This window comes from Hyaena hyaena, unplaced genomic scaffold (genome assembly GCF_003009895.1).
Source record: "Hyaena hyaena isolate Hyena2069 unplaced genomic scaffold, ASM300989v1 scaffold_804, whole genome shotgun sequence".
Classification (NCBI taxonomy): domain Eukaryota; kingdom Metazoa; phylum Chordata; class Mammalia; order Carnivora; family Hyaenidae; genus Hyaena; species Hyaena hyaena.
In genome coordinates, this window is record NW_024081436.1 from 259,439 (window position 1) to 286,394 (window position 26,956).

General features: G+C 36.0%; 1 protein-coding gene across 4 annotated transcripts in view; it reads left to right on the forward strand.

The window, feature by feature from the left end:
* The window catches only part of CLCN3 (chloride voltage-gated channel 3), a 93,895-nt gene that overhangs the window by 27,962 nt on the left and 38,977 nt on the right, over positions 1-26,956 (forward strand). For 2 of the 4 annotated variants that reach the window (XM_039219209.1, XM_039219211.1), the window contains exon 1: positions 15,408-15,587. The exons of the other annotated variants lie outside the window; for them this stretch is intronic. In XM_039219209.1, coding sequence (XP_039075140.1) covers positions 15,509-15,587 — 79 coding nt within the window. In that variant the 5' untranslated portion in view covers positions 15,408-15,508. Of the gene's footprint in view, positions 1-15,407; positions 15,588-26,956 lie in introns of those variants that run through there. 4 annotated transcript variants of the gene reach the window in all.

Genomic DNA, 26,956 nt, shown 5'->3' on the forward strand with positions numbered 1-26,956 from the left:
ATAAGTCAGGCAGAGAAGGACAAATATCATATGTTTGCACGTATAGGAGGATTAGGAGGAACTTGACAGAGGAACAAGGGGGAGAAGAAGGAGGGAAATGGTGGGGGAAAGGGAGAGAGGCAAACCATGAGAGACTCTTGAATGCTGACAAAAACTGAGGACTGATGGTTGTGGGGGGGAGGAGGGGATGGGCATGGAGGAGGACACTTGTGGGGATGAGCACTGAGTGTTAATGTGGAAACTAATTTGACAAACTATTTGTAAAAAAAAAAAATAAAAATAAAATATACACATACATACAAAAAAAATAAAGAAAATAACTTTGAATCCAAAAAAAAAAAGACAGCTTCTTTAACAGAGGGTGCTGGGAGAACCGGACAGCAACATGCAGAAGAATGAAACTAGATCACTTTCTCACACCATACACAAAAATAAACTCAGAATGGATGAAGGACCTGAATGTGAGACAGGAAACCATCAAAACCCCAGAGGAGAGAGCAGGAAACCTCCTTCTAGACCTCCACCGCAGCAATTTCTTACTTGACACATCCCCAAAGGCAAGGGAATTAAGGGCAAAAATGAACTGTTGGGACCTCATCAAGATAAAAAGCTTCTGCACGGCAAAGGAAACAATAAAACTAATAGGCAACCGACGGAATGGGAAAAAGTTGCAAATGACATATAAGGGGCTAGTATCCAAAATTTCTAAGGAATTCACCAAACTCCACACCTGAAAAACAAATAACCCAGTGAAGAAATGGGCAGAAGACACGAACAGACACTTCTCCAAAGTTTATTTTGAGAAGGAGAGAGGGTGCGCAAACAGGAGAGGGGCAGAGAGAGAGGGGAGAATCCCAAGCAGGCTCTGTCCTGTCAGTGCAGAGCCCAATATGGGGATCAGTCTCATGAATCATGAGAGCATTACCTAAGCTGAAATCAAGAGTAGGGTGCTCAGTCGACTGAGCCACCTAGTCATCCTGATCTTTGTAATTTTAAATGATCATTCAACTGTTGTGTGAGCAGATGGATTGGTAGATATTGAGAGTAGCGAGGTAGATATAGTAGTTCAGAAGAGGGATGACAGTGTGTGATTGGCATAGTGACAGATGGAGAGACTGATTCAAAGTAGATTTAGAGGTAAAATCAACCAGACACACTGATTGTTTGGAAGTGGCGGTGTGTGGGTAAAAGGGAGAAAAGTGTTCCATATTTCTAGCATATGAAGCTAGCAACGTCATCTACTAGGTGGGAAGTTTTTCAGTTAATATTAAGCACATTGCCTTATGTTACAAGAGCTTATTTTAGTAATTTTTTTAAAATTTTTTAATGTTTTATTTATTTCTAGGAGAGAGAGAGAGAGACAGCGTGAGCAGGGGAGGGTCAGAGAGAGAGGGAGTCACAGACTGAAACAGGCTCCAGGCTCTGAGCTGGCAGTCAGCACTGAGCCCGACACGGGGCTCGAACCCACCAACCGCGAGATCATGACCTAAGCGAAAGTCGGACGCTTAACCGACTAAGCCCCCCAGGCGCCCCTATTTTAGTAATTTTTAACCATTGGGTGATATTTGCATACATGAATGTATTCTAAATTCTTAGTAAAAAATTACTGGGAGGAAGGCATTTATTATATCTATCAATATGTAGTGAATACAAAGTTCTGAAAATTTGTGGTTAAATTGTTGCTAAGGTAAAAAGTCTGAATGCTGCTAAGATAGAGTTGGTTGCTTTTTGTGAATAAGAATAATGGAGCACCTGGGTGGCTTAGTCGGTTAAGTGCCTGACTTTGGCTCAGGTCATGATCTCATTGGTTGGTGAGTTCAAGCTCCGTGTCAGCTGTGTGCTGATAGCTCAGAACCTGGAGCCTGCTTCAGATTCTGTGTCTCCCTCTCTCTGCCCCTCCCCTGCTTTCACTGTCTCTCTGTCTCAAAAATAAATAAGCATTAAAAAAAATTAAAAAGAATAATGAAGTTCTTTGTTTGATATCAACTGCAGGTAGAAAACATTAATAATAAAATAATCCAAGAGTAGTTTTTTAGTAAATATAGTATCCTTATATGTGGATTTATAGGCAAAAAGAAATTACTGAGTGTAAAGTGAAATCCAAGAAATGTATGCTGAGGTAGGATGATGACTTTGCTGTGGCATTTCAAATGCCACATTGTTTTTGCACATTGTCTGTAGATGAAAAGTTGATTTTAGTCTTACCGTTTTCTCTGGCATATAAGGGTAACATGAATGGCATTGTTTTACTAGTGAGGCACTTGGCTCTGAATTTGAATTTGGCAACATTTTAACTATTAAGCCTTTAAAAAGGATGAAATGGTTACATGTGAATCTCAGTAAAGAGTTTTTTTTAGAAATTCTTAAAATTAAGTTAATAAAATACACCACTGTCATTTAATAGCTGTCTATTGGAAAAAAGTCAAAAACTCTTTCAAATGGTCTACTCAGAATTAGTTTTAGAAATAAGTAATTCTGAGATTCATGTGATGCTTATTCTAAGCAGTGGCATATTCTTGATGAATTTGATACTCTTTACATTCTGTTGCCAACTACCTTGTAAACATTTTCTGCATCTCTTGTCTCCAGGTCACTTCAGTTAGAGCAGCCTGGTTCACCTAATGTGTGTGGAGTAAGGGACTTCCCTAGTTTGTGGATTTGTGTAAGAGCAGGATAGTGCATTGAGGGAAAACTAACCCATACTAAGTTTATGAAGTGCTATAATTCAAGATGTTACTAATGAACAAAGAAAAATAACTTGGTATTATAAAGTGATATTTTGATAAAAATAGCCTAAAATGCCAGTGGAAAGCCAGTCAAACACTGACTTGACAGAGGATCATTGGAAAGAAGTGAGCTTAGGGGTGCCTGGGTGGCTCAGTTGGTTAAGCGTCTGACTTCGGCTCAGGTCATGAACTCATGGTTCGTGGGTTCGAGCCCCACATTAGGCTCTGTGCTGACAGCCACCTCAGAGCCTGGAGCCTGTTTTGGATTTTGTATCTCCCGCTCTCTCTGATCCTCCCCTGCTCACGCTCACTTGCTTTCGCTCTCTCTCTCTTTCTCTCTCTCTCTCTCTCTCAGAAATAAATAAAACATTAAAAAATTTAAAAAAAGAAGTGAGCTTAGTTTTTATTATAATAACATATAGAATCTGATGATTTATATCCCCAGTATCCCTTACAATCAGCATCATTGCTCTACTATATATGTATATTTAAAGTTCACAGAAAGTTAGCCAAAATTAAGTCAGTGAATAATTTTTTTAAATGTTCATTTATTTTCAAAGAGAGAACATGCACACGCACGGGGGAGGAGCAGAGAGATAGGATCCCAAGCAGTCTCTGTGCTGTCAGTGGAGAGCTGGACCTGGGTCTCTGCTCATGATCTCTCAAATGGAGAGATCATGGCCTGAGTCAAAATTAAGAGTCAGACACTTTCAGCCACCCAGGCTCCCCAAACCAGTGCATAGTTTTTGTGCGTGTATTCTACCTCTCTCACAATGTCATGAGGTAATAAATTAACATTTCTCCTGTGCAGTTAGAACATTACCTATTAGGTGTTCTTGGGAGAATTGAGAAAATAGTTGGTTAAATCATGTTTTGTGTTGTGGTTCCAATTAAGAATTCTATATAAAAAAGCTTTCAGAAGTTACGAGCTAAGCCTGTGAAATCATACATGGAAGTAAATACGTAAAATCATGGGGAGTCTATGGATCTGTTTAAACAGTTGCAAAATACTGGCATTTAGAGGAAATTCCTTGGAAGAAGCTGTGATTAGAACAAATAAAAGTCAGTGTAGACACTTACAAACTTGTTTTCTGTAACTAATTGAGACTAAAATAAGATCAGACTGGAGTGGCTTAGGGTAGGGAAAGAAAAAACAAAAATAAATCCACATTAGATCATAATAGAATTAAAGGTAGGGTAAATTTCTAACTCAAATATATTTGAATTGTGAAATGTAACACATATCAGAACAATGCATAAAGCATAATTACACAGCTTAATGAGTAATCACAAAGAAGGCACTTTTGCGGCACAACCAGGTTAAGAAAATAAAGCATTACGATGCTTCAGAAGCTTCCTGTGAGTACCTTCCCAATCACAACCCTTTTCTTTTCCCTAGAGATAAATACCATTTTTTTTCTCTTTGCCTAGTCACTTTTTAATTGTTTTGCTTTACTTTATGGCTTGATAATTTAAGTATTCATCCTTAAAATGATAATTTAGCATGGCCTATTTTAGAAAATGACATTATTAAATAAATGGATTCATACAGTACATATTTCTTGCTTGTGCTTCTGCAACATGGTTTTCAAGATTCTTTCATATTAAAAAATTTTTTAACATTTATTCATTTTTGAGATAGAGACAGAGCATGAGGGGGAGGGCCAGAGAGCAAGGGAGACACAGACTCAGAAGCAGGCCCCAGGCTACGAGCTCTCAGCACAGAGCCTAAGCAGGGCTCAAACTCACTGACTGTGAGATCATGACCTGAGCCGAAGTTGGACACTTAACCAACTGAGCCACTCAGACGCCCCAAGATTCTTTTATATTATAGGCAGCACATGTATGTTGCAGTGTTGCTCTAGACTATCTTATTCTTTTTTATGGATATACTAGTTTACCTGTTTATTTTAATATTGATGGGTCTTTGAATTATCAGCAGTTTTTGGTGGGCATAAGCAGTGCTACATTGAATATTTTGCATTCATCCTGGTGTATATGTGCATAAATTTCATTTGGATTGAACCATTTCGTTGGTTATGCTCTTCATAGTGGTGTTTCAATTTACACTAGAGTTAACTATGAATGAAGTTTCCTTTGCTCCACATTCCTCAGCCTCTTAATATTGGTCACACTTTTAACTTTGTTCATCTGTTGGCTATGTAATGGATTTTGATTGTGGTTTTTAAAAGTTTCATAGTTTATTTTGAGAGACAGAGCATATGAGCGGGGGGTGGGGGGGGACAGTGGGGGGGAGGGAGAGAGAGAGAATGAGAGAATGAGAATCCCAGGCAGGCTCCATGCCATCAGCACAGAGCCCAATACAGGTCTCAAACCCACAGACTGTGAGATAATGACCGGAGCTGAAATCAAGTTGGATGCTTAACCAACTGAGCCACCCAAGTGCCCCTTGGATTGTGGTTTTAACTTGCACTTCCATGATTGCCAAGGAGGTTGAGCAAATTTTCATGCTAATTGGCTATTAAGACGTTTTTTGAAGACCTGTTTAAGTCATTTGCCTGTTGATGTGCCTGAGAGATTTGTAAAAGTTCTTTATTTTCTTTATACAAGCTTTTTGTTGGTCATATTGTTATAAATATCTTCTATTCTGTGGGTCCTGTTTCATTTTTCTGTTATAGTCTATTCGGACTGCTATAACAAAAATTCTATAGACTGGGGTGGTTTAACAACAAATGTGGTTTTCAGTTCTATGTATTGCTCACAGTTTTAGAGGCTGGGAAGTCCAAGAGCAAGGACAGACAAACTCAGTGTCTAGTGAGAAGGGGCTGCTTCTGGTTCACAATCTGCCATCTTTTTTTTCTGTCCTTGAGGGAACTCTCTGGAGTCTCTTTGTGTGGGCACAAATTCTATTCCTGAATACCCTTATGACCTAATTACCTCCCAAAGGTCTTACCTCCAAATAATGTCACACTGTTGGTGGATTACATTTAGTCTGTAGCATTTTGATGGACAAATTAAGAGCAGATGTCCTTGGAATGTCTTTTGTGTTAATCTTTTGCTTTACAGCTAGTGCTAGCTAATGCTTTTTATATCTTAAGAAAGATTTCCCTCCCCAGAGGTCATGAATGTATTTTCTTATATCGTTTTGTAAGAGCTTTATAATCACCTGCGTGGTGGTGGTGGTGGTGTGTGTGAGAAATGGATTAGGGTGTATTTAATTTTTTTCTGTATACACAACCAGTTGCCCTAACGCCAATTACTAAGAAAATCATTTTTTATCCATTCTTCTGTATGGCCACCCAGGGGCCAGTATATATCAAGACTCATATATAGAAGATCTATTTCTTGACTCTTTATTCTATGTGATTGGGGTTTTTTTGTTTTTTTTTGTTTTGTTTTGTTTTAGCTTTATGCCAAAAGCATTCTGTTTATAATGTTACTGTGATTAAAATGGTCTCAATATCTGGTAGAGCATGTCCTCTCACTTTATCTTTAAGATTGTCTTGATTATTCTTGGGCCTTTTTATTTCCATGTAAATTTTAGCATAATTTGTCATAAAAAGCCTGTTGGGTTTGTAACAGGGTGCAAGAGCACCTGGCTCCAGAGTTTCCAAACAGACCAGGTTCAGCCACTCACTGCTAACATAATTTAAAGACAAAGAGACCAATGATGGTGAAACAAGAAAGGAGTTTATTTTAGTGAGGAAACAGTAGGAAGACAACGACTATCGTTTCAAAGACTGTCTCCAAAGTGCTGAACATACTTTAGGTTTATATAAGGAAAATGTGGGGACAAAGGTGGGTGGGTACAAGCAGGTGGGCAGTAAGGGTCAGATCAGTCATTGCCTTCATCAGTTATGAGTTGTCTGGCTTGTGTCAGGGCAGTTGTTATTGCTTAAGGGGTAGTTTCAGTTCCCATCACAGGATGGTTTGCCATTTGGGTCTTTTGTCTGACTTGAAAGGTAAGCTGGAAAGAAGAACTTGCTAGAAAGTATGGACTAAGGTAAAAATGGAGGTAAATCCTCTTTTACGCTTTTGATTGGCATTTAATTGAGTCTGTAGATCAGTTTGAACCTAATTCATGAACATGGTATACTTCTCTCTATACTTGAGTCTTTTTAAATGATTTCCAATAAAGTTTTAGTCATTTCTAATGACTTTTGTCCTCTTTATTTGTTACACTCATTCTTGGATTTTCTTTTTTAATGTTACTGCTACTTAATGCTGTTTTTATTTTAATATTCTGTTTGCTGGGGGTGCCTGAGTGGCTCAGTTGGTTGAGTGTCCAACTTCAGCTTAAGTCATGATCTCACATTTGAGTTTGAAACCCTCTCCCCTTCCCACACACACACAAATTGGATTCACTGCTGTCAACGCAGAGTCTGCTTTGGATCTTCTCCCTTTCTCTCTGTCCCTCCCCTGCTTGTGTTCTCTCAAAAATAAACATTTAAAAAATATATTTTGTCTGCTGTTGTGTTTTGAAATTTAGTTTTTTAAAAATTTTTATCAATCTTGCTTAAATCTAATTATAATGATTTACTTGTCATGCCTCTTTTTTTTTTTTTTTTTGAGACAGAGAATGAGTCAGGGAGATGCAGAAAGAAGGAAAGAGAGAATCCCAGGCAGGCTCCTTGCTGTCAGTGCAGAACCTGACATGCGGCCTGATCTCACAAACTATGTGATCATGACATGAGCCAAAATCAAGAGTCCGATGCTTAACTGGCCAAACCATCCAGGCGCCCCTGTGATGTCTTTTAAGATTACAGTCATATCATTGGCATATAATGACCATTTTGTTTCTTGCTTACCTTTAGAGTGTTCCTCTTTCCTTTCCCCTTGCTCAACTGCACTGGCTAGGAGCTCTTGTCTCTAGTAAACTGTTGTATGGAAATGGTGATTGCCAGTGTCTTTTGTTTGATCCTGAAGTTTCACCATTAAGTGTTCACCTCCAAATTTAAGTATGACACTAATCTGGATTTTTGTGTTACCTTTCATCAGATTAAACAGGTTAACATCTATTCATAGTTGACTTAAGAGTATACACTTTAAAATCATGGATCGTTGTTGAATTTGTCATTTTCCTTCCATTTTTTGAGATCATTTGATTTTTATCTTTTTTTCTGTTAATAAACAGTTGCTTTTCAGATGCTTAAACCAGCCTGCATTTCCTGCATGAACTCAATTTGATCATTGATATATTAGTGTATTGTTTTGGGTTTTTCTCTTATGGATAAATTGCTGATTTGGTTTGCTTTTGTTTAGGATTTTTGCATCTGTTCTTAACAGATTGCTGGTAGCTTTCTTTTGTCATACTGTTCTCATTTTGGTATTAATATTCTATTTCTCTTATAAAGTGATTTGTAGATGATGCCCCCTTCTTCCAGGCTCTGTCGAGTGGTTTATGAAGGGCTGGCATTATTATTTCTTCCTAAATTTTGGTAGAATTTGCCAAAGAAACTCTAGGCTTAGAATTTTCTTTATAGAAAGGTTTTAAATTATGTTACAAATTCTTTAATAGTTACAGCAGTATTCTGATTTTCTGTCTTTATAGATTAGTTTGATAAATTGTATTTTTTTCATAATTTACCTTCTTTTTAAAAAATATGTATTCGGGGCACCTGGGTGGCTTAATCGGTTAAGCATCCGACTTTTGCTTAGGTCATGATCTCGCGGTTCGTGGGTTCAAGCCCCGCGTCGGGCTCTGTGCTGACTGCCAGCTCAGAGCCTGGAGCCTGTTTCAGAATCTGTGACTCCCTCTCTCCCTGACCCTCCCCTGCTCACGCTGTCTCTCTCTCTCTCCTAGAAATAAATAAAACATTAACAAAAATTTTTTTAAAAAGAAATAAATTTTAAAAAAACATTTAAAAATAAAAAAATGTATTGGCATAAAGTCATTGGATTGCCTGTGGCTTCCATAGTCTCCTTCCCTTCCTTTCCCCTTCCTTATCCTCTTTCCTGTTTCACCTTATTAATCATTGTCACTAGAGATTCATCAATCATTAGTCTTTCCAATGAACTAGCTTTTTGCCTTTGTTGTTTTTTTCTATTTGTATTTGTTTTCTGTTTCATTAATTTCTGATCGTATTTTGTTCTACTTTCTTTGGGTTTATTTGCTGTAGTTTTTTCCTAGCCTCTTGAAGTAAGGTTAGCTTCTTAATTTTAAGCTTCTGTTCAGGTGGATACACTTAAAGCTGATGTCTCTCCCAATACAGTTTTTATCTCCATGTTATATGTCTTCATTAGCATTATCACAAATTAAAAATCATTTCGAACTTCCATAATGACTTACAGGTTATTTAGAAATATAGTTCATGATTTCCAAACGTATGAGGAATTTCTGGTTGTTTTAAATTGACATAGAACACTATTGTCAAAAAATATACATCATATCCTATCAGTGTATTGAAGTTTTTTGAGACTTCCCTTGTGGCCCAGGAAAAAGTCTGTTTTTATCAGTGTTTCACCTATGCTGAAAGCTTTTGGTTAATGTTTTTCTCTATGCGTTCATCAGGTAAAGGTTGACTCTCTACTTTTGAAATCTCTAGTTTCCCTACTGATTTTTCTCATGTTTATTTCTATCAGGTGTTTGATAGTGATACATTAAAAAATTTCACTGAATTTGTAGACTAATCTACTACCACTTGTCATTCTGTAAATTTTTGCTTTATATACTTTGATTTCATGTTATTAAGTTACATTTTCGTGGTGCACTGAACCACCTTACTTTGAAGTGACTCTTTTTATTTCCAGTTATATTATTTTCTTTAAAATGTCCTTTGATATCAGTATAGCTCCCCGGATTTCTTTGGATTAGGGATCACATGCTCTATTTTTTTTAATCCTTTTACTTTCAGCCTTTCTGCATTGGTATGTTTTAGCTGATACTCTCATAATTACATACTTGGCTTTTAAAAGTCCAATTAGGTAGTGTTTATCTTTTTTTTTTTAATGTTTATTTTAAGAGAGAGCATGCATGAGTTGGGGAGGAGCAGGGAGAGAGGATCCCAAGCGAGGATCCCAAGCGAGACCTCCAGTGTAAAGTGCAGAGCCCAACTAGGGACGGGTCTTGAACCAGGAACTGTGGTATCTTGACCTGGTTTGAAATCGAGTCAGATGCTCAACTCACTGAGCCACCCAGGTGCCTCAGATAGTGCTTCTGTTTTAATTGGAGCATTTTAGCATATTTACACTTAATGTAATATTGTTATAGTTGCATTTCAGTATTTCTAAAACTTAGAACTCTTAAAATAGTCTTTTACTCAGTCTTTGTACCAGTTTGTGTACATGCATGAAGATATTTGGCACATTTCTTGAAAAGGAATTGCTTAGGCATTAAAAGTATTAGCTATTTTTGGTTGTGAATTTGAAAAAGTGATCATTGTATGATGTTTTCGTATTTTTAACCTTATGATATATTATTTGAGTAATCAGACAGCTGTGTTGAGAACTGAAACATTTTATGTTTGTGAGATTGAATGCTGCAAAACCATTCTGTGTTTTTTTCCATTTATTTTCTGGCTTGTAATTTCTGAAGAATTTCCAGGTCCTTTTTCTTTTGTGCTGCAGTAACTACAGCTGTCTGTATAGCTTGAATTGATTTCTTCCTTCTTTCTTGAAAGCTTTTGCTCCTTTTTTTTTTCCTCTGACATTTTTGCTCAGGGAGAAGAATTAACAGTACAAGTTAAAGTTTAATGCCATATAGTGTTTTGTATGTAAATATAAAGCAGCTATACTTAATGGAATGTAAACTGAAGTTAATCTGACACTTTTTTAAAAATGTTTTATTTATTTCTGAGAGAGACAGACAACGTGAGCAGGGGAGGGTCAGAGATAGGGAGACACAGAATCTGAAACAGGCTCCAGGCTCTGAGCTAGCTGTCAGCACAGAGCCCGATGTGGGGCTTGAACTCATGAACCATGAGATCATGACCTGAGCCGAAGTTGGATGCTTAACTGACTGATGCCACCCACGCACCCCGGTCTGACACTTCTGATAGTAATAATTTTGAATCGAGGATGTAATTTTTTGTTAACTTTTATCTCATGTAAGTCATTTATAAGCATTTCATTAAATATGGTATCTTTTAGAAAATTTAGAACATATGCAAAAGGTACAGGGAAGAGATTATATACTTTTTGTTCTCAAGACTTAAATAATTATCAATTCAAGGCTAATTTTGTTTTATCTTTACTACTTTCTGTAATTTTGAAATAAATTGGAAACCTTACATTATTTTAGATAGATAATACTGATAGAGTCTCAGCCAGTCAGGCTCATTTGAATTCTCTTCCCAACCAGGTCCCAGCGTTTGTCTTATGTGTCTGTTTTTGTATTGCTCAATTTGGGCAATAATCCAGTCAAGTTGGCTGAGCCAGAATCCTGTACGTCAACACCCTGTCCTGCCTCACTATCCTCCAGGTGATATCCTGTCACCCAGTGCTACCTTCAGTCCTGTTAGGCCTGCTTAGTCAGAATCCCTCTTACCCTGTCCACTGAAAACCCCCACCCCTTCTCCTCGGTTATGAATTCTCGCCTTTTCTTGTCGTATTGAGAATTGAGCCAGATTCTGTATTGAGATCTCTTTTCCCCTTTTGCAGTAGTCTTGAATAAAATCTGTTTCTATGTGTTGTAACTATTACACAGTTATGTATTTCATTATGTATCTCTAAAAGATAAGAATTCTTTTATAGGCTGTTATTGAGGAGGTTTTGAGGGGTCCAGAGCTGATGGCCAAGAAAGAATTCTTGAGATGTATTAGATGCAAGAAGGTTATTAAAGCATGAGGACAGGACCCTTGGGCAGGAAGAGCTGCACTGGGGTTGTGAGGAATGACTGATCATATATCTGGGAGTTGGGGCTTTAGTAAAAGCCCAAAGTCCCCAAAGGACTTTCATATGCTAAAGAAGACTCACAAGATATTGGAGGCTTTGCTATTGTAGAGCTCAATATTTTTCCTTCTAGCAAAGCATTAACATAAGGACCATAGGGAGTTCCTGGTGGAATGTTTTACTCTGCCTATCTCAAGTATTTGTCAGTGGACTACAAGTTCTAAAGAATTTATTTTATCTACGTTTTCTTCTTTCCTTTGTTCCCCACATCACTGTGCAGGGGAGAGTGAAGTTAGGGCTCTGAGAAACTGAATCTATAGGTTTCTGGAGATTGCCTTTTTTCCTTGTAAATCATTAAAACCATTGCAAACTAATGGTGACTTCTGTCCTGCTTGACTGTGATCTCTATCAGTTAACCATTTGTTTTTCCTTTTCCTTTGTTCTTGGGCAGCCAGGAGCAGCTGAGGAGTATCACACATATCCTACAGAGGTGGGAGGGCTGGGGGAAGGTGGTTAGCTCGAGCTTTGCCCTCAGCTTGTCTTTGGCTCCCTAAACATTATCCATCTAAAATAGAATTGCTTCAAATCACATATCTTTCTTATTTCTCATTTCTTCAATTGTTCCATTAAAAAATTGTATTTTGAAATTGATGTATATTTTAATACTTGTTTTATTTTTTAATTCATTTACTTTTTTAAAAATTTATTTATTTTGAGGGGGGTGCAAGCAGGGGAGGACCACAGAGGTGGAGAGAGTCCGAAGCAGACTCCGTGTCATCAGTGCAGAGGCCTACACAGGGCTTAATCTCAGGAGTCATAGACCATGACTTGAGCCAAAATCAAGAGTCAGATGCTCAAGTGACTGATGAGCTGTAATATATATTAGAGAGAGAGAGAGAAGTGTGCAAGCAGGAAGAGGAGCAGAGGGAGAGAGAGGGAGAGAATCTTAGGCAGGTTCCACACTCAGCATGGAGCCAGCTGCAAGGCTGGATATCAGAACCCTGGGGTCATGACCTGAGCCAAAATCAAGAGTTGTCTGTTCAACCAACTGAGCCACCAGGCACCCCTTGTTTAAATTCTGTAGGTCTCTCCACTTCTCTCTCTTTTTTTTTTTTGTCTTATTATATATTTGTTGAAGGAATAATGTCAGTTTTCATTTTTTTTGTAAGTGCTTGTAATGTAGATTTCTTAGATCATGTATGTTAGAAGAGACTTAAAGATTGAACATGGTAGTACTGTAGTCAAATATATGTAGTTATATATGTATAGTTAGAATACCATAGTCATCTTCTCTGCCTCCCTGATTTATATGCGTCAGAGAAGTTGTAGTTTATCTAGAATCCCACATTAAGGTTGAGGTTAGAATTGAGTGGGAGTAGAAATATCTTCCCTTTCTGAATTTTCAAATTCTTTCTGTGCTACCATTTTAGTGTGTTTATTCTTCAGAGGTTCCATCTGGCACATCATCTGCCTCTGGAACTTCACCCATTTGTGCCTGTGAATTCTTACATTTGTCTTTTCTTCTCTTTCCATTTGAGCTCCATGCTGACTGTAATTCAGTTTATTAATCTGACAATAACCTAACCTGTGTCAAAGTCCTCTTCTGCCACACCTTCCCATCTACTTTCTCCTTTCTAAAGTACAGTTGAAAAGCACTTTAGCCTGAGTAGTAATTCTTTTAAGCAAAAGTGGCAGCCATGGATCTCTTAAGTATGAAATTTTATTACTTTGGAAAAATTTTTCAGCTTTCAGATTTATTGTTACAAAAGTAGAATAATTATTAAAAATTTCAGTAATAAGTAATGTATTTGTCTAAAAAGTAGAACCGTGTGGAACTATGTATAGTGAAAACCAAATGTACCATTATCCTCCCTAATTCTAGCTCTTTCCTTCCTGAGTGATAACAATTACTAAGAGTTTGCTGTGTCCCATTCCAGACTTAATTCTGTACAAATACAATTTCTCATTCTAGACTTCACTCTATACAAATAAAATTATATATACTCATATACAAAAGTTCTTTGAAAACAGTTCAGATTGTATTTATGCTATAAAACTTTTATTTAGGCAACATGGTCAATATATTTTATAGGGAAGGTATTCTTCCTCCTCTAGATATTGCTAGCTAGTTATGATTTTAATTTTTCCTTTAAGACCAAGTCGTAAATCAGGAAAAACAAGAGTTTCCTACAAATACCAGGAACACTTACTGGTAAATTTTCATTTTATCTGAAAGGTGTAGAAGAAATACTATCATAAAAACTAAGTTATTAAGAAATGCTATATAGCAAATATATAGCAATTATATATGTACATATATATATAAATATATATATAAAGTCTTATAGTAGTAGAATATACATACCAAAGGTCCACAGAAGAACAAATTTACATTTGGTTAATTTAGTAAAGTTAGCTCTTTGTCAAAGCTTTCCTTGTTTAAAAAAAATCTAAGAAAAAAAATTTTTAGAAAATTTGAAAAATACAGAAAACAAAAAAAGACCCACCCTCTTATCATAAATAAATGTTAATAGCCAAAATCAGAATTAGATACATATTCCTTTCATAGAATCCTTTTTCTTGAATCTCAGGTGAGCTTTTATAAGAAGGGCTAGCTTTCTGAGGTTCAGACTTTTTAAAATATAAAACTTCATTTAACCTAATTTTTAAAAAGATCCTGAATAATTTAATATACTAGACAAATAAAATTAGTCCCTTCTCTGAGTCGTTTCTTTCCTTCTCTTAGCCCATTTCTCATATAAATGTCTTGACTTGGAGCGGACCTTAAAGGTTGGCTCAGTCAATACTTAGGAAAACAAATTTTACAGAGTCTCTTAGTCCTGTGGAATTGCTTCTAATTGATAGCAGGTGTTTCTTTAGTGGCACTGCAGCAACATAGCTACTTCAGGAGAATCTCTTAGTCTAGAGTAATCACCTCAGAGATAGCTATAAAAATGTGAACTCATATTAAATAAGCATCAGTTGTTTTATTTTGGAATGACAGTTTGAAACAAAGAGTTATTTTATTTCTGAATCCCATAAAAATTTTTAGCAAAGAAACAGTTGGAATACACTTTGGAGACACATTTTACTAAAAGCCTTTTTTTTTTTTTGAAGCACAAATTTTTGTGAGGTAGGAAAAGTAGGAAAAAAGAAAGATCTCCTACCTAGTATTTTTTTGCATAGTTTCTACAAATAATAGCTAAATTATTTAGTATGTTTTCTTCTCAAAAGCTAGAACATGTTATTAGCTAGTTCCTTGAAGGAAGGAAACAAGAGGCTGCTAGAGGGGATTAGTGAGATAAAACACTCTTCTGCTGTTCGGTTACTAAATTTTTTAATCCACAGTAGACGTCTGTAGTACAGTTTAGATAATTAAAAATAGACTTTTAAAACCAAGTTTCTTTAAGTCTTTGGATAAAAATATATAAAAGTTAGTACATTTATTTATATTATAAAGTCATACAATCTTCCTAGTATGTTTCTCCCATTTTTCTACATTAGAATTGAAAAGAGGCATTGTCTACATCCAGTATTTCCCTTTCACATCTCTATGTTAAATACTTGGTTTCCTTTATATTTATTTTAAAATGAAAATGAAATAATGTTTCTATTGTTTTGCTATAGTTGCCACTGATGTTCTAGAAGCTGCACGGTGAGAGCTTTAAAATTCTCAAACCAGTTTTGTCTGTTACACTTGCAGCTTAGTCATCATCATACGTAGCAGGACCTGATTAAGAAGGCTGTTCCGCCTCTAAGCCTTCCTAGATTGTAGCCACTAGCAACCAGGCTGCAATAATTTCCCTTTGATGACATCATCCACTGTGGAAGAACCCAGTTGCTTCAGCGAGTCGAACTACATACAGTTCTAACCCTCATCAAATATGGCATCTCCCTCGCCTAATGGTGCAGGGGTGGAAAAAATGCCAGTGTTTTCTTAAGCTAGCGAGCTTTTCTTTTTCTTTTTCTTCTTCTTTATAAAAATTCTAATCATGGATGCTTCTTCCGATCCCTATTTGCCTTATGACGGGGGAGGAGACTGTATTCCCTTGAGGGAATTACATAAAAGAGGTAATACCATCCCCTTGCTGTGAATCCTCTGGTGGTATGTTTTGCATGTGGCTGGGCGGTTCTGTAGTTTAAACAGGTTTTGGATTGTCCTTTATATATTGTAGTATGTTGTTTAGTTGCCCTGGAATGTTAGTAAGGAGCAAATGCAGCCTTCTGAATGGCTCTGTAGTCGTCCCTGATTGTTTTCTCTGTGCAGATTAGTACTGCTTCAGATCACATCGGACTCCGACTCCGACTCCATCTTCTGTGTGAAAATCCTCTTTCTATTTAACTGTGAAAATGAATTAATCCGCTTTTACAGCTAACTGGGGTCATGTTAGCATCTAAAAAGTAATGTTTTTCTTCTTTTGGAAAACTTACGTGTTTCCTTTAATTTACACAGAGAAATCAAGTGTGTGTCTGTGCACCTGTATGTTTCAGCTGCTGCCAGTTACCATGTAGATTTGCCACCACAAAGTAAATTTATAGTAAAAGCTCTACCTTTATTTTAGAACACCTTAAGATGGCAATAAAGATGAACAGATTTTTATATTAATTTTTTCATTTAATATATATTTCAGCTGATTAACATTAACTGCATTGTCTCCTATGGGTCTTTCATAAAAATTGATATGATAAAAACATTTAGGGTATTGTTATACGTCAGAAAAAATAATAGTCACTAGTTTATAAAAACCGGAAAAGCACCCAGCATTCATGTAAATCTTTTGGCAGGCACTGCCTGGGTCTTCGTAAAACTGATTACATGTTAATAAAACTGTCCTTTTAAATTTTTCTTAAACTATTCTAAAATTAGACTGGTTGGTAGTGGTTGTTCTAGAAAAGAACTGAACCTTAAGAAAAATCTCTTAGCTAGATGATTTCGTTTATGAGCCACATTAATTTGAATTACTGCATGATATTATAAACTCATTGTATGGGTTAACCCATACTTTTATTTATGAAGCAAATGAGGAAGTTATGATTTTCCTGAGCATATTTGGCCTGTTTTAGTTAAAATATAGTTTGTATTCTGATACCACTATTTTTAGTAATAAGTTCCATTACAATTATAAAATGTTAAGATATTCAGCAAATATTTATCAGTTACATTGTGTTGGCTAGATACTGTCTTAGGCTCTAAACAGTTGTAACATTGAATATATTGTAGTATTCTGTTAGTAAAAGCTAACTTTTCAGATTGTGAGAAAAACTATATGAAGCTCATATTAACATATGGTATACTTTAACTTACAAAGTTGCTTTCAATAAAATTTCTATATATATATACATATATATGTATACATGTTATTTTAAATGTTTGGGGAAATGTCTAAAAGCATAAAAAATAAAATAAAAATTTCTTATAGTCTTACCACCCAGAGTCCCCCCCCCCCCCCCCCCCCCCAATTTTTAATGTGTTCGTAACTCTCCTTTTTCGTATGTTTTCATCATCCCTCTTCTGGTAAGAATTTCTTTAAACAGGAAACAATGTAAATGAATGGTGACTGTTCAAATATCACGGTATTTGCTAATCAGTAATTAAACTGTAAAGCAAGACAAACTGTATTTTCTCTGAGCTATTACAACATCTGTTTGTTGATGATGATAAACCAGAAAACCTGGGCTTGGGAAATTTAAATTCCCAGTGTTAAGCTTGACAGTCTTTGACTGAACTTAGATGGACTTCATCTCTGTATGAGATATGCAAATAATAAATAAACCAAAGCTTATGTGAGAGTAAGGCATGGTTATTGATGTAGTTATTGCTAAAAACATAAGCTGTTTGTTTCTCTTATATTTTCATGTGTAGTCTTTTAGGAATCTTGCTTAAGGTCTAAATCAAGCACACTCTTGACAGCTCAGATAGTTTCTTTATCCCTGGATGAGACTTGCTTTAATAAGCCAGTGTTGTTTGAAAGTAACATTGTCTTTCTAGTACAGTTCAGTCAGTTATTAGGCTCACTTGACTGTACTGTCGTATCCTGATATTTATGGATAAGAGGTTATTTGTTTTCCTATAATTTATGACCTATTGTAGCCATGGGTCAACACAAAGGAACAGGAGATGTAGAAATAGGCAGCTAGCATAAATCAAGAAAATGGAATCAGCTTTCCTGTGAGGACAAAATTACAATAACTAGAAATATCTCCTTAGGCTGGTAAGAATGAAGAGGCAGATAATCAAAATATAACACTGTAAAGAATATTAATAAAGTAAACATGAATCTGTTAACTGAATCTCTGAGTGTTAGAAATAGGAATTACCTTTGTGGAGTAAATAAAATTCACTTCTACTTTTCAAGGTGAGATGGTAAATGATGAAGCTGCCTTTTTTTAAAAATACCTTTTTAAAAATTTTTTTAATGTTTATTTCTGAGAGAGAGAGTGAGAGACAGCATGAGCAGGGGAGGGTCAGAGAGAGGGGGAGATACAGAATCTGAGCAGACTCCAGGCTCTGAGCTATCAGAACAGAGCCCGATGCAGGGCTGGAACCCATGAACCATGAGATCATGACCTGAGCTGAAGTTGGACAATTAACCGACTGAGCCACGCAGGCACCCCTGAAGTTTCCTTCTTAAGTTGGTAATATAGAGACTAGAAATGTAAGTAGATTAAACATAGAATTAGCATATTGTTGATAGATTAGAAATTAAGATGGCATTTTAGAAATAGCCATCTTTAAGATAAATTTCCTATACAGAAACTATCAAGTTTTTTCATAAAATGTCTCTTCTATTTTTATCAGGAAAAAAAAATAAAAAACTTGGTTCATTTGGATTGTTTTAATAGTTTGAACTTTTTCTTTTTAAAAAATATTTATTTTTGAGAGGGGGAGCGTATAACAGGGGGGAGAGACAGAGAGAGAATCTGAAGCAGACTCCAGGCTGCCATCTGTCAGCGCAGAGCCCAATGTGAGGCTCAAACTCAGGAACTGTGAGATCATGACCTGGGCCAGTGGGGCACCATAGTGCCCCAATACTTTGACTTTTTCTTAATTTGATCTTGATGTCTAAGTAGTCTGGTGAGTTGAATTCTTCTCTGAAATCTACCAGGGCCTTAGCCTCCTTTTACTGAATAAGGGACCTTTAAAAATTATTTGAATATTGATTGTTTCATTCAAGTATTTATTGAGTTCTTGTATATATAAAGCACTACTAGGTGCTGTGGAGAACAATGATGGTAGTAATAGTAATATTAATAATAGCTAATAGTATAGAATTTACTGTTTGTCAGATACCTCTGTAGGTGCTTTAGGTATATCAGTTCATTCATGTGTGACATTATTTAATCCTCGTTACAGACTTGTCACTTAGGTACTGTTTTAATCCCCATTTTCCTATTGACAGAACTGAGGTAAAGGAATAATAAAGAGAAGTCAGGATTCAATCCAGATGATTTGGTTCATACTCTCAAATATGGGGAAATACTGCTTCTCACTATGTATATCCCTGTAATACTTGGAATTTGGAGCCTGGCAGCGTCATAAGAAAACTTACCAAGTTTAAAAACAAAGAAACCCCAAGGAAATTAATACATTTCTGGTGAATGATATATAGTGCCTGGTTTGTGGGATTTTAGGGGAGGAAGTGATCAGTCTCCTTTTGACAAGTGCTATCAAAGTAGGGCAAGTTTTCAAGTACACACGAAAATTCGATATGACATTTCTAGTAGAGAGGATAGAATGAATAAATGCTCTAATGGATATAAATGCCTAATATGTTGTTCCCTGATAAGTTTTGTTTTATCAGTGGGTCAGTAAAGGGAGCAGTGTGGCTAGGCAGAAGAGTGCCAGATGCTAGGAGAGCTTGAATGCCAGACTAATAATCTTCAAGCTCAAAAAGTGGGGCCTTGCTAATTAAAATAAAAGCTTGGGGTCTTACTCAGTGTCTGCTTGAAATTATTTCTTGATATTCATTAGCTCAGAAATGTATTTGAGTGATGCTTTTTTTTTACTGTTATAATATATGAGTTTGATCGTTTTTATTTCCTCCAAAAAGTATCATTAGTTAGCATTTTTTGCACATTATTTGGAATTACAGGTGTTAGATGATATTTTTACTGTCATAGGGACATTCTTCTGTTGGCTCTTTGTAAAATGATTTTAGGATCCACATCCTTAGTGTACTTTCCATTACTTCTTTTAGCCAAGTAGAAAATTAAATCTCTTCTTACAGATTAATTCATCTAGTAAATGTCTGTAAATTAAAAGAACAAAAATTCTTTATTTGATGTCAGAAACTCTTTGTATTCTAAAACAATAGTGTAAAAAAACAAAGCCTGTCTTTTTTTTTTCTTTTAAAAGTTTATTTATTTAGGGAGACCGTGCCCACAAGGAAGTGGGGGAGGGGCAGAGACAGAGAGAAAGAGAGAGAGAATGCCAAGCACTTTCCATGGCTCGAACTCTTGAACTGCCCGAACTAGGAGATCATGATCATGACCTAAGTCAAAATCAAGACTTAGACATTTAACCAACTGAGCCACCCAGGTGCCTCAAAACAAAGCCCATCTTTAAATTTATTTTGCTTACAGTATCTGAATTTAAAACCTTCAGTAAAATCTGGTTCATGTTACTGTCTTTAGCTCTATTTTCTAAAAATAACTGACACTAATTTAATCTCATGGCTTGTCAGTAAGTCAGAAATGCTTTGTGTATCAGGATTTCAAAATGTGAGCAAGATCTCCTGCCACATAGATTAGGTTTATCATTTTGGCTATTTTCTTGGCATTGAGGTCTCTGCTTTGTGCCTACAGAAAGCACAGGAGACTGGTGGTTTAAGTTATAAAACATTTTTTTGTTTTTAAATAAACATATGTTTAATTTGTAAGTTTTTATAGTCCATTACAATCTTAATTAAATTAAAAAGATAGAGTTTCTGTTCGTTTGCTCCTCTTGGCATTTAAGAAAGCAAATTCTTTTTATTTATGAAATGTACAGATTATCTTAACATTCATAGATAATACATGAACATGGAATTTGTTTTCAGTTATACATTTGTGTTAATATCCACTTTATCATCTCTGCCTAAAGATGTGACTTTTTATTTTGGGATGGCAATGGAACAGAGAAGAAAACAGTGAATTGGGTAGTGGACTCAGCACTGCTACTGGCTGTATATCTCTGGTCACCTTCTTCAGAATTCGGTTTTAATTTCCAAGTCTTGGCATTTTAAATAGATCACAATTAAATATGACTGTGAATGGCAGAACAAATATCAAGAGCATACATTTTATTCATTTATCTAGCAGTCATTTAATTGACCACCTACTAAGAACTTAGTACTGTGCTTGCCATTACCCTTTTAATCTTTCATTTGGGAGTCTGCTAACATTCTGGAAGTTCCACTATCAACTTACATTTACTTTCCCTTCCCTCACCAGGATGACCATTTCTTATCAGTAAGGTCACAGAGGGAAGGGGAAAAAAAAAAAAAAAGCACAATGAGAACTAGACTTCCTGTTATTAATACATAGAAGAAACTGGGTAGTCAGAATATGTAGAATTTTGGATTTCTGCTTGCCTTCTTTCATAACTAAGGAAAAGCGTATATGTTTTGTTTGTGTGTGTGATAGGACAGTAGTCTGCATTATGACTATAAATGCCAGGAATCACAGCTCCCACATCTTTTGGGACTGACTCTAGAGATAATTATAGTCTTAGTAAATACATATATGCCTACTTTTTCATCCAAAACTATTATTTGACTATTCTCCATTGAGAAGAGACTTAGGTGCTGACCATGTGTGTCTGTGAAATTACTAAGAAGCTCAGTTTCAGGTGTAATTAATGTCTGTGTTTTAGTTCAATGTTTGTCAAATTGCACATTTTAAAAGTGGTCCTGAAATCAACTGGGTTGTTACCAGCATTAAAAAAAGGAAAAGAAAATAGAAAGTAAAGTATGATTGTTATTTGTTTGCCACAAAGTAAGTATACTAAACTTTGGTTTTACTTGAGAACACTACTCACTATGTCAGTAAGAAATGTTTCCTGCTGTGGGCCACAGACAAAAAAGTTTGAAGACCAGTTTCAAAGTATACACCCGGAGAGGCAGTTAGGTAGCTCTCCCTGGGGTAAAGGTAGGCTTCCTAAGATCTTAAATTGAATCTGGAGCAGCCTGACCATGAAAATGGGATGTGTTATTGTCATAGACCCCTGCTAAAGCATACGGACATCAGTGCTGGTAGCAGAGTGGTGCCCATGACTACTATTCCAACAGGTTTTCATTTCAGCATTTTAAGTAACACAGGACAAGTGTGCTGGAACCAAAGACAAAGAGGGATGAAAATGGTGAAGAGTAGGATTGTATTGTCTGAAAGCAAAGTGCATGTGCACAAGTGTTTTTGGAAGAAGACACTACGTAAAGGTTCTTAACCTACTCAGAAGTGTGTCCACATTATCTTATAATATACATCTGCAGGCAAACTAACCATAAAATTATTTTTAGGCAGTATTAGATAGTGGTAAGAAATGCCTTTGGAATCAAACTGCTTGAATTTGAATCGCTGTTAACTACTTTACTATGTGTTTGACCTTGGTGTCATATTCCTTAACTTTCTGTTGTTGTTTTTTTTAATTTGTGAAATGGAGTATTACCTATTTCATGGGGTTATTGTGAGGATTAAATGAGCTAATATATCTAAAGTGCCAAGAACAATGTCTAGTGTGCCAGGTTCCAAGAACAATGTAAATACTGTTTTATTGTTGTTAGATACCAGATGTATAACAGTGTCTGGCTTCTCAGTGGGAAATATTTTTTTTAATTCTGACGTAGTCTAGTTTATCTGTTATTTCTTCTGTCACTTGAGCTTTGGTGTTTTATTTGCAAAGCCATTGTCTAACCCAAGGTTACAAACATTTACTCCTATGTTTTCTTTTAAGAGTTTTATAGTTTTAGCCGTTATATTTAGGCCTATGATCCATTTTGAGTTATTTTTTTTATGCATGGTGTGAGGTATAGGTCCAGCTTTATTATTTTGCATGTGGATAGCCAGTGGTCCTAGCATCATTTATTGAAAAGACTAATAACTCTTTTTTATTTAGATTTCTGATATTAGTAAATGAATTTTTGTTTACATAGGTTATATCTGAATTTTTTTGTATATAACTGTTTAAGAAAGCATTTTTCATGATAACCAAAAGGAAGAAACAATCTAAAGGTCCATCAGTGGATTAGTGGATAAATAAAATGTGGTATATCCATACAATATAATATTCACTCATAATAATTAATGAAGTACAGATACATGCTGCAACATGGATGAACCTTGAAAACATTATGCTAAATGAAAGAACCCAAATACAAAAGACTACATATGTACGATTCCATTTATATAAAATGCCAAATAGGCAAATCTGTGTAGACAGGAAGTAGATTAGTGGTTGCTAGGGGCTAAGGAGTAGAAGAGAAGGGCTGCTAATGGGCTATACAGAGGGATAAAAAGTTCTGCATCTGGGGAAAATATAAACAAGGCAAGTTCTCTTATCAATAGTTAATCTTACAAGAAAATTGGAACCCAGTTAACAGTTTATTGATTGGAGATTTTTCCTGTTTACTGAGGTATTTTAGTGTTGGTGATACTTGGACTATGAAATACTGTTGGTGATATTTGAGTTGCAAAATGTCCATTTCATGGAAAGATGGGTTATTGACCATAGACTGGTTTTAAAAATTTGTTTCTGTGTCCATTCCAGCTGGGCATGGTGAATTAAGTTATCTAGTAAATCTATAGGATTTTTGCTCAATATACAGTTGTAGAACTCATTGTTGAAGTTTATAAGACATTTTCCCCCTTCTTTGTCATTTTGTCAACCTTTGGGTTAAGAATAATACCACATGAGTAATATAAATGAGTAATATAATGCAGCCTGATGAAGTTTTAAATGCCAGAATATTTGAGCAGAAATAATAACTCGTGTTTATTGATTTCCTGTTTGTCAGATATATTATTAGATATTTTACATGATTTGTCTCCATTTTACACATAATACTCTAAAAGTGGGTGGAAATCCCCTCCTCAAAGAGGTTAGTAAGTAATGTGTGCAGAATTATATAGCTATTAGGTGACAGCTGGAATATGACTGTAGGTCTTTCTGATCTACAAGTGCATTATGGTCACAGTGCCTAAATGTCATGGAATTTGTCTACTGGGTCACTCTGAAAAGAAGGTAGTCTTCTCTCCAGTCTTTTTGCTGTTGTTTCTCAGCCATTATGTAGTAGAAGGGTAATCACTGGCATCTGGTAGCCACAACTCCAGAAGAGTGTTTCAATTTTTTCTTAAATTTGCGCTCTACTACTTTCAGATTATACTTTCTTACAGTCCAAGTAGCAGGAACTATCCTATATACTTTTGAAGTTAAGTCATTGAAATTAATAGACTCCCAATGTCTTTGTAGTACTCTGCTTAAGATTTACCTTTACAAGAGATAGAGTTGATTAGTCTAACTTAGATCATGTGCCTTTTTCTTAGCTAGGGAGGGGAGAACACCTTGATTGATGCTCTCACTAAGACTGCATGTAATGAGGGATAGAAGTTTCCCCAAAATAATTGGGTTATGTTACAGAAAGAAATGAAATGAGTTTCCAGGTCAAGGGACCATTAGACAAATAATAATACTAATCTGAGGACAGCTACTGGTTAATGTGGTTATTTTAAATTTGGGGACACACTTGGTCATTAATATTGAATATCTGGACATGCAGCTAGGGGAAAGTGTTAAGAACAAGAAAAAAGTTAAAAATTTAAAAAGCATTTGCGAAAGAGGACGACTAATTAGGTTCATATGTTTATTGCATGTGCTGTTTGTAATACAAACTAACCTGGTGGTTTAAATTACAGTATGTCACAATTAAAGTAATCTGAAGTATATTAAAAATGATATGCATATGCATTTAATGATGTGAGATAGGTTTTGGTAAGTATGGCAAGTAATAAAGAGCTTATAAATAAGTGTGGCCAATCATGGTGAATCATGCTTTCAATGTCAGTTTGAATTTGGCTTGGTAATATTTTGTTGAGGATTTTATGCATTTCTGTTCACCAGGGATATTGGTCTGTAATTTTCTTATTTTGTGGTGTTTTTGCCTGGCTTTGATATCAAGATAATGCAAGCCTCATAGAATGGAAACACTGAAAGCTTTCCTTTCTTTACTGTGTTTCAGAAGGATAGGTATTAACTCTTTAAACTCTACTTTAACTTTTCTTGGATTTTATTTAGCAATCTTTTGCAATTACAAACTTTTTTAAAGTATTTAAAATATAAATGAGAACACTTTCACACTATCTTAAAAAAATTTTTTTAAATGTTTGTTTATTTTTGAGAGAGATAGACAGAGTGTGAGTGGGGGAGGGGCAGAGAGAGAAGGAGCCACAGAATCCCAAGCAGGCTCCAAGCACAGAGCCTGATGCAGGGCTCAAACTCACAAACCGCAAGATCATGACCTGAGCTGAAGTTGGATGCCTAACTGACTAAGCCACCCAGGTGCCCCTCACAACTATCTTTAAATAAAAATGATTTACGATTTTTAAAGTGAAATTGCTCTGGTATTAGAATTTAACTGCTTCCTGATCTGTAGGGTTTAGATGCCACCACATTACTAATTTCCCAGTGTTCTTGAAGCAGGTGTCGTACGTGTCCTCCTCTGCTAGAAGTCCTTGTGGCAACTTCAGGGGCTTGATTTTTATCAAATGTTTAACCACTTTCAGTTTTGCATTCACTAAAGAGGGCTAGTTTTATGAACTTGGGGATTATGTGCTTTTTCTAATCCAAGCATCTTTATTATCTTTTTCCCAGTAGGGACATCTTTTTGTACTTTTTAGTCTGGTAACAATAGGAAGTTTATGAGGGTTTATAGATTCCCACCATATTTTTTATGATCTGCTAGTGAAAGCTGAAACACTTTATCTGGAATTCTTGACTTGGTAAATGTGTGATGAATCCAGTCTGTACAAATGAGAGACTCCACACACTGTCACAGTTTGTAGTTTGTCTGAGGGCCTCTGAACTGTTGAGCTCAAAATCCCTGTTATGAGTGTGATGACTGTTCTCAGAGACTGTGAGAAATAGGGAACAGATCTGTGGGTCAAAAGTGTCTTGGAAAGGGAGGGGTCTCCACTTCTGTATTGTTAAAAATGAGGGGAAGCAGAGCAGAGGACAGACCACCAAGTCCAACGCTCTGCAATGATAAACTTTAAATTAAAAAATATGCTGATTTCACATTCAGTATGATGTCTTTCAATTTTCGGTAATAGCCCTGTACAATGAGTAAGGGACAGGACAAAAGGAGAGAAATTAAAGCCAGATTGAAATGTCTGCCTTTCTCTTCCTGGAGATTCCATTTAATTAACTTTATCAGAGCCAAAGAAATATTCTAATCATTTCTGTCTCTGCAAAAGTTTTTATTTTATTTTCATACCAGAATCTGTCTTTGTTACCATCTAAGCCAATTTGATTGCAGGAGTCACAAGAATGACCCAGACTCCCCTCTAATAGTTTAGAGGGGAAACAGTGACTCTGTTTCTGTGGGCTCCCCCAAAACCAAAAATACCAGTCAGTACTTACTTCTCCCTATAACCTGCTTTTTTTCAAATACCATTGTTATGTAGAAGCAAATAGGGTTGAAGGGACAGACTGACCTACAAACAGTCTGTTGGGCACACAAGCTGCTCTGGCTAATTCTCATGCTAACATGTTCTGTAGCAGCCCCAGTTCTAAGGGACACAACCTAAAAGCCCCAAAGCACAAAACATTGTCCCAAGGTCTCCCTCCTGGTTTAAAGTTTTATTTCAGGTTTTCAGATGCTTTGAATTGCTGCATAGTTTTGTAAATTAGATGTCAGAGTAGTTTCTGCAGATTAACTGTTTGAAAATCATTAAAGGCAAAACCAGAGAGTTAATATAAATCTTGTTTATTGTGCTGTTGTACCTTTGCTACCTCATAAAAATGAGTGTCTGCTTTTCCACTTCCTGGCTTATGTCTATTAGAGTAATACATGCTTCATTTGCTTATCAAATCTTTGTGGTGCAAACAGCTTGACAATTCTTATCTTGCGGCCAGTGATGTATTGTATGGATGTGTGTTAAGTGATACAGAAATTTTGCCTTTTAGTTTTTGAATAGAAGAGTAATAATTAAGATCAGCAGTCCATGTTCTGGAACTCTATGCACATAAGGGCAACATGGGGTGGGGGAGTTAGAAGTTTGCAAAATATTACATAGTAGAATTAAAGAAAAAACATTTTCTTTTAATTTCAGAGGTGTTGAAAATAGTAAAAAGAGGGGTGCCTGGGTGACTCACTCAATTGAGCATCTGACATTTGATTTTGGCTTAGGTCATAATCCCAGTACTGTGGGATTGAGCCCCATGTTGGGCTGTGCACTGAGCCTGCTTA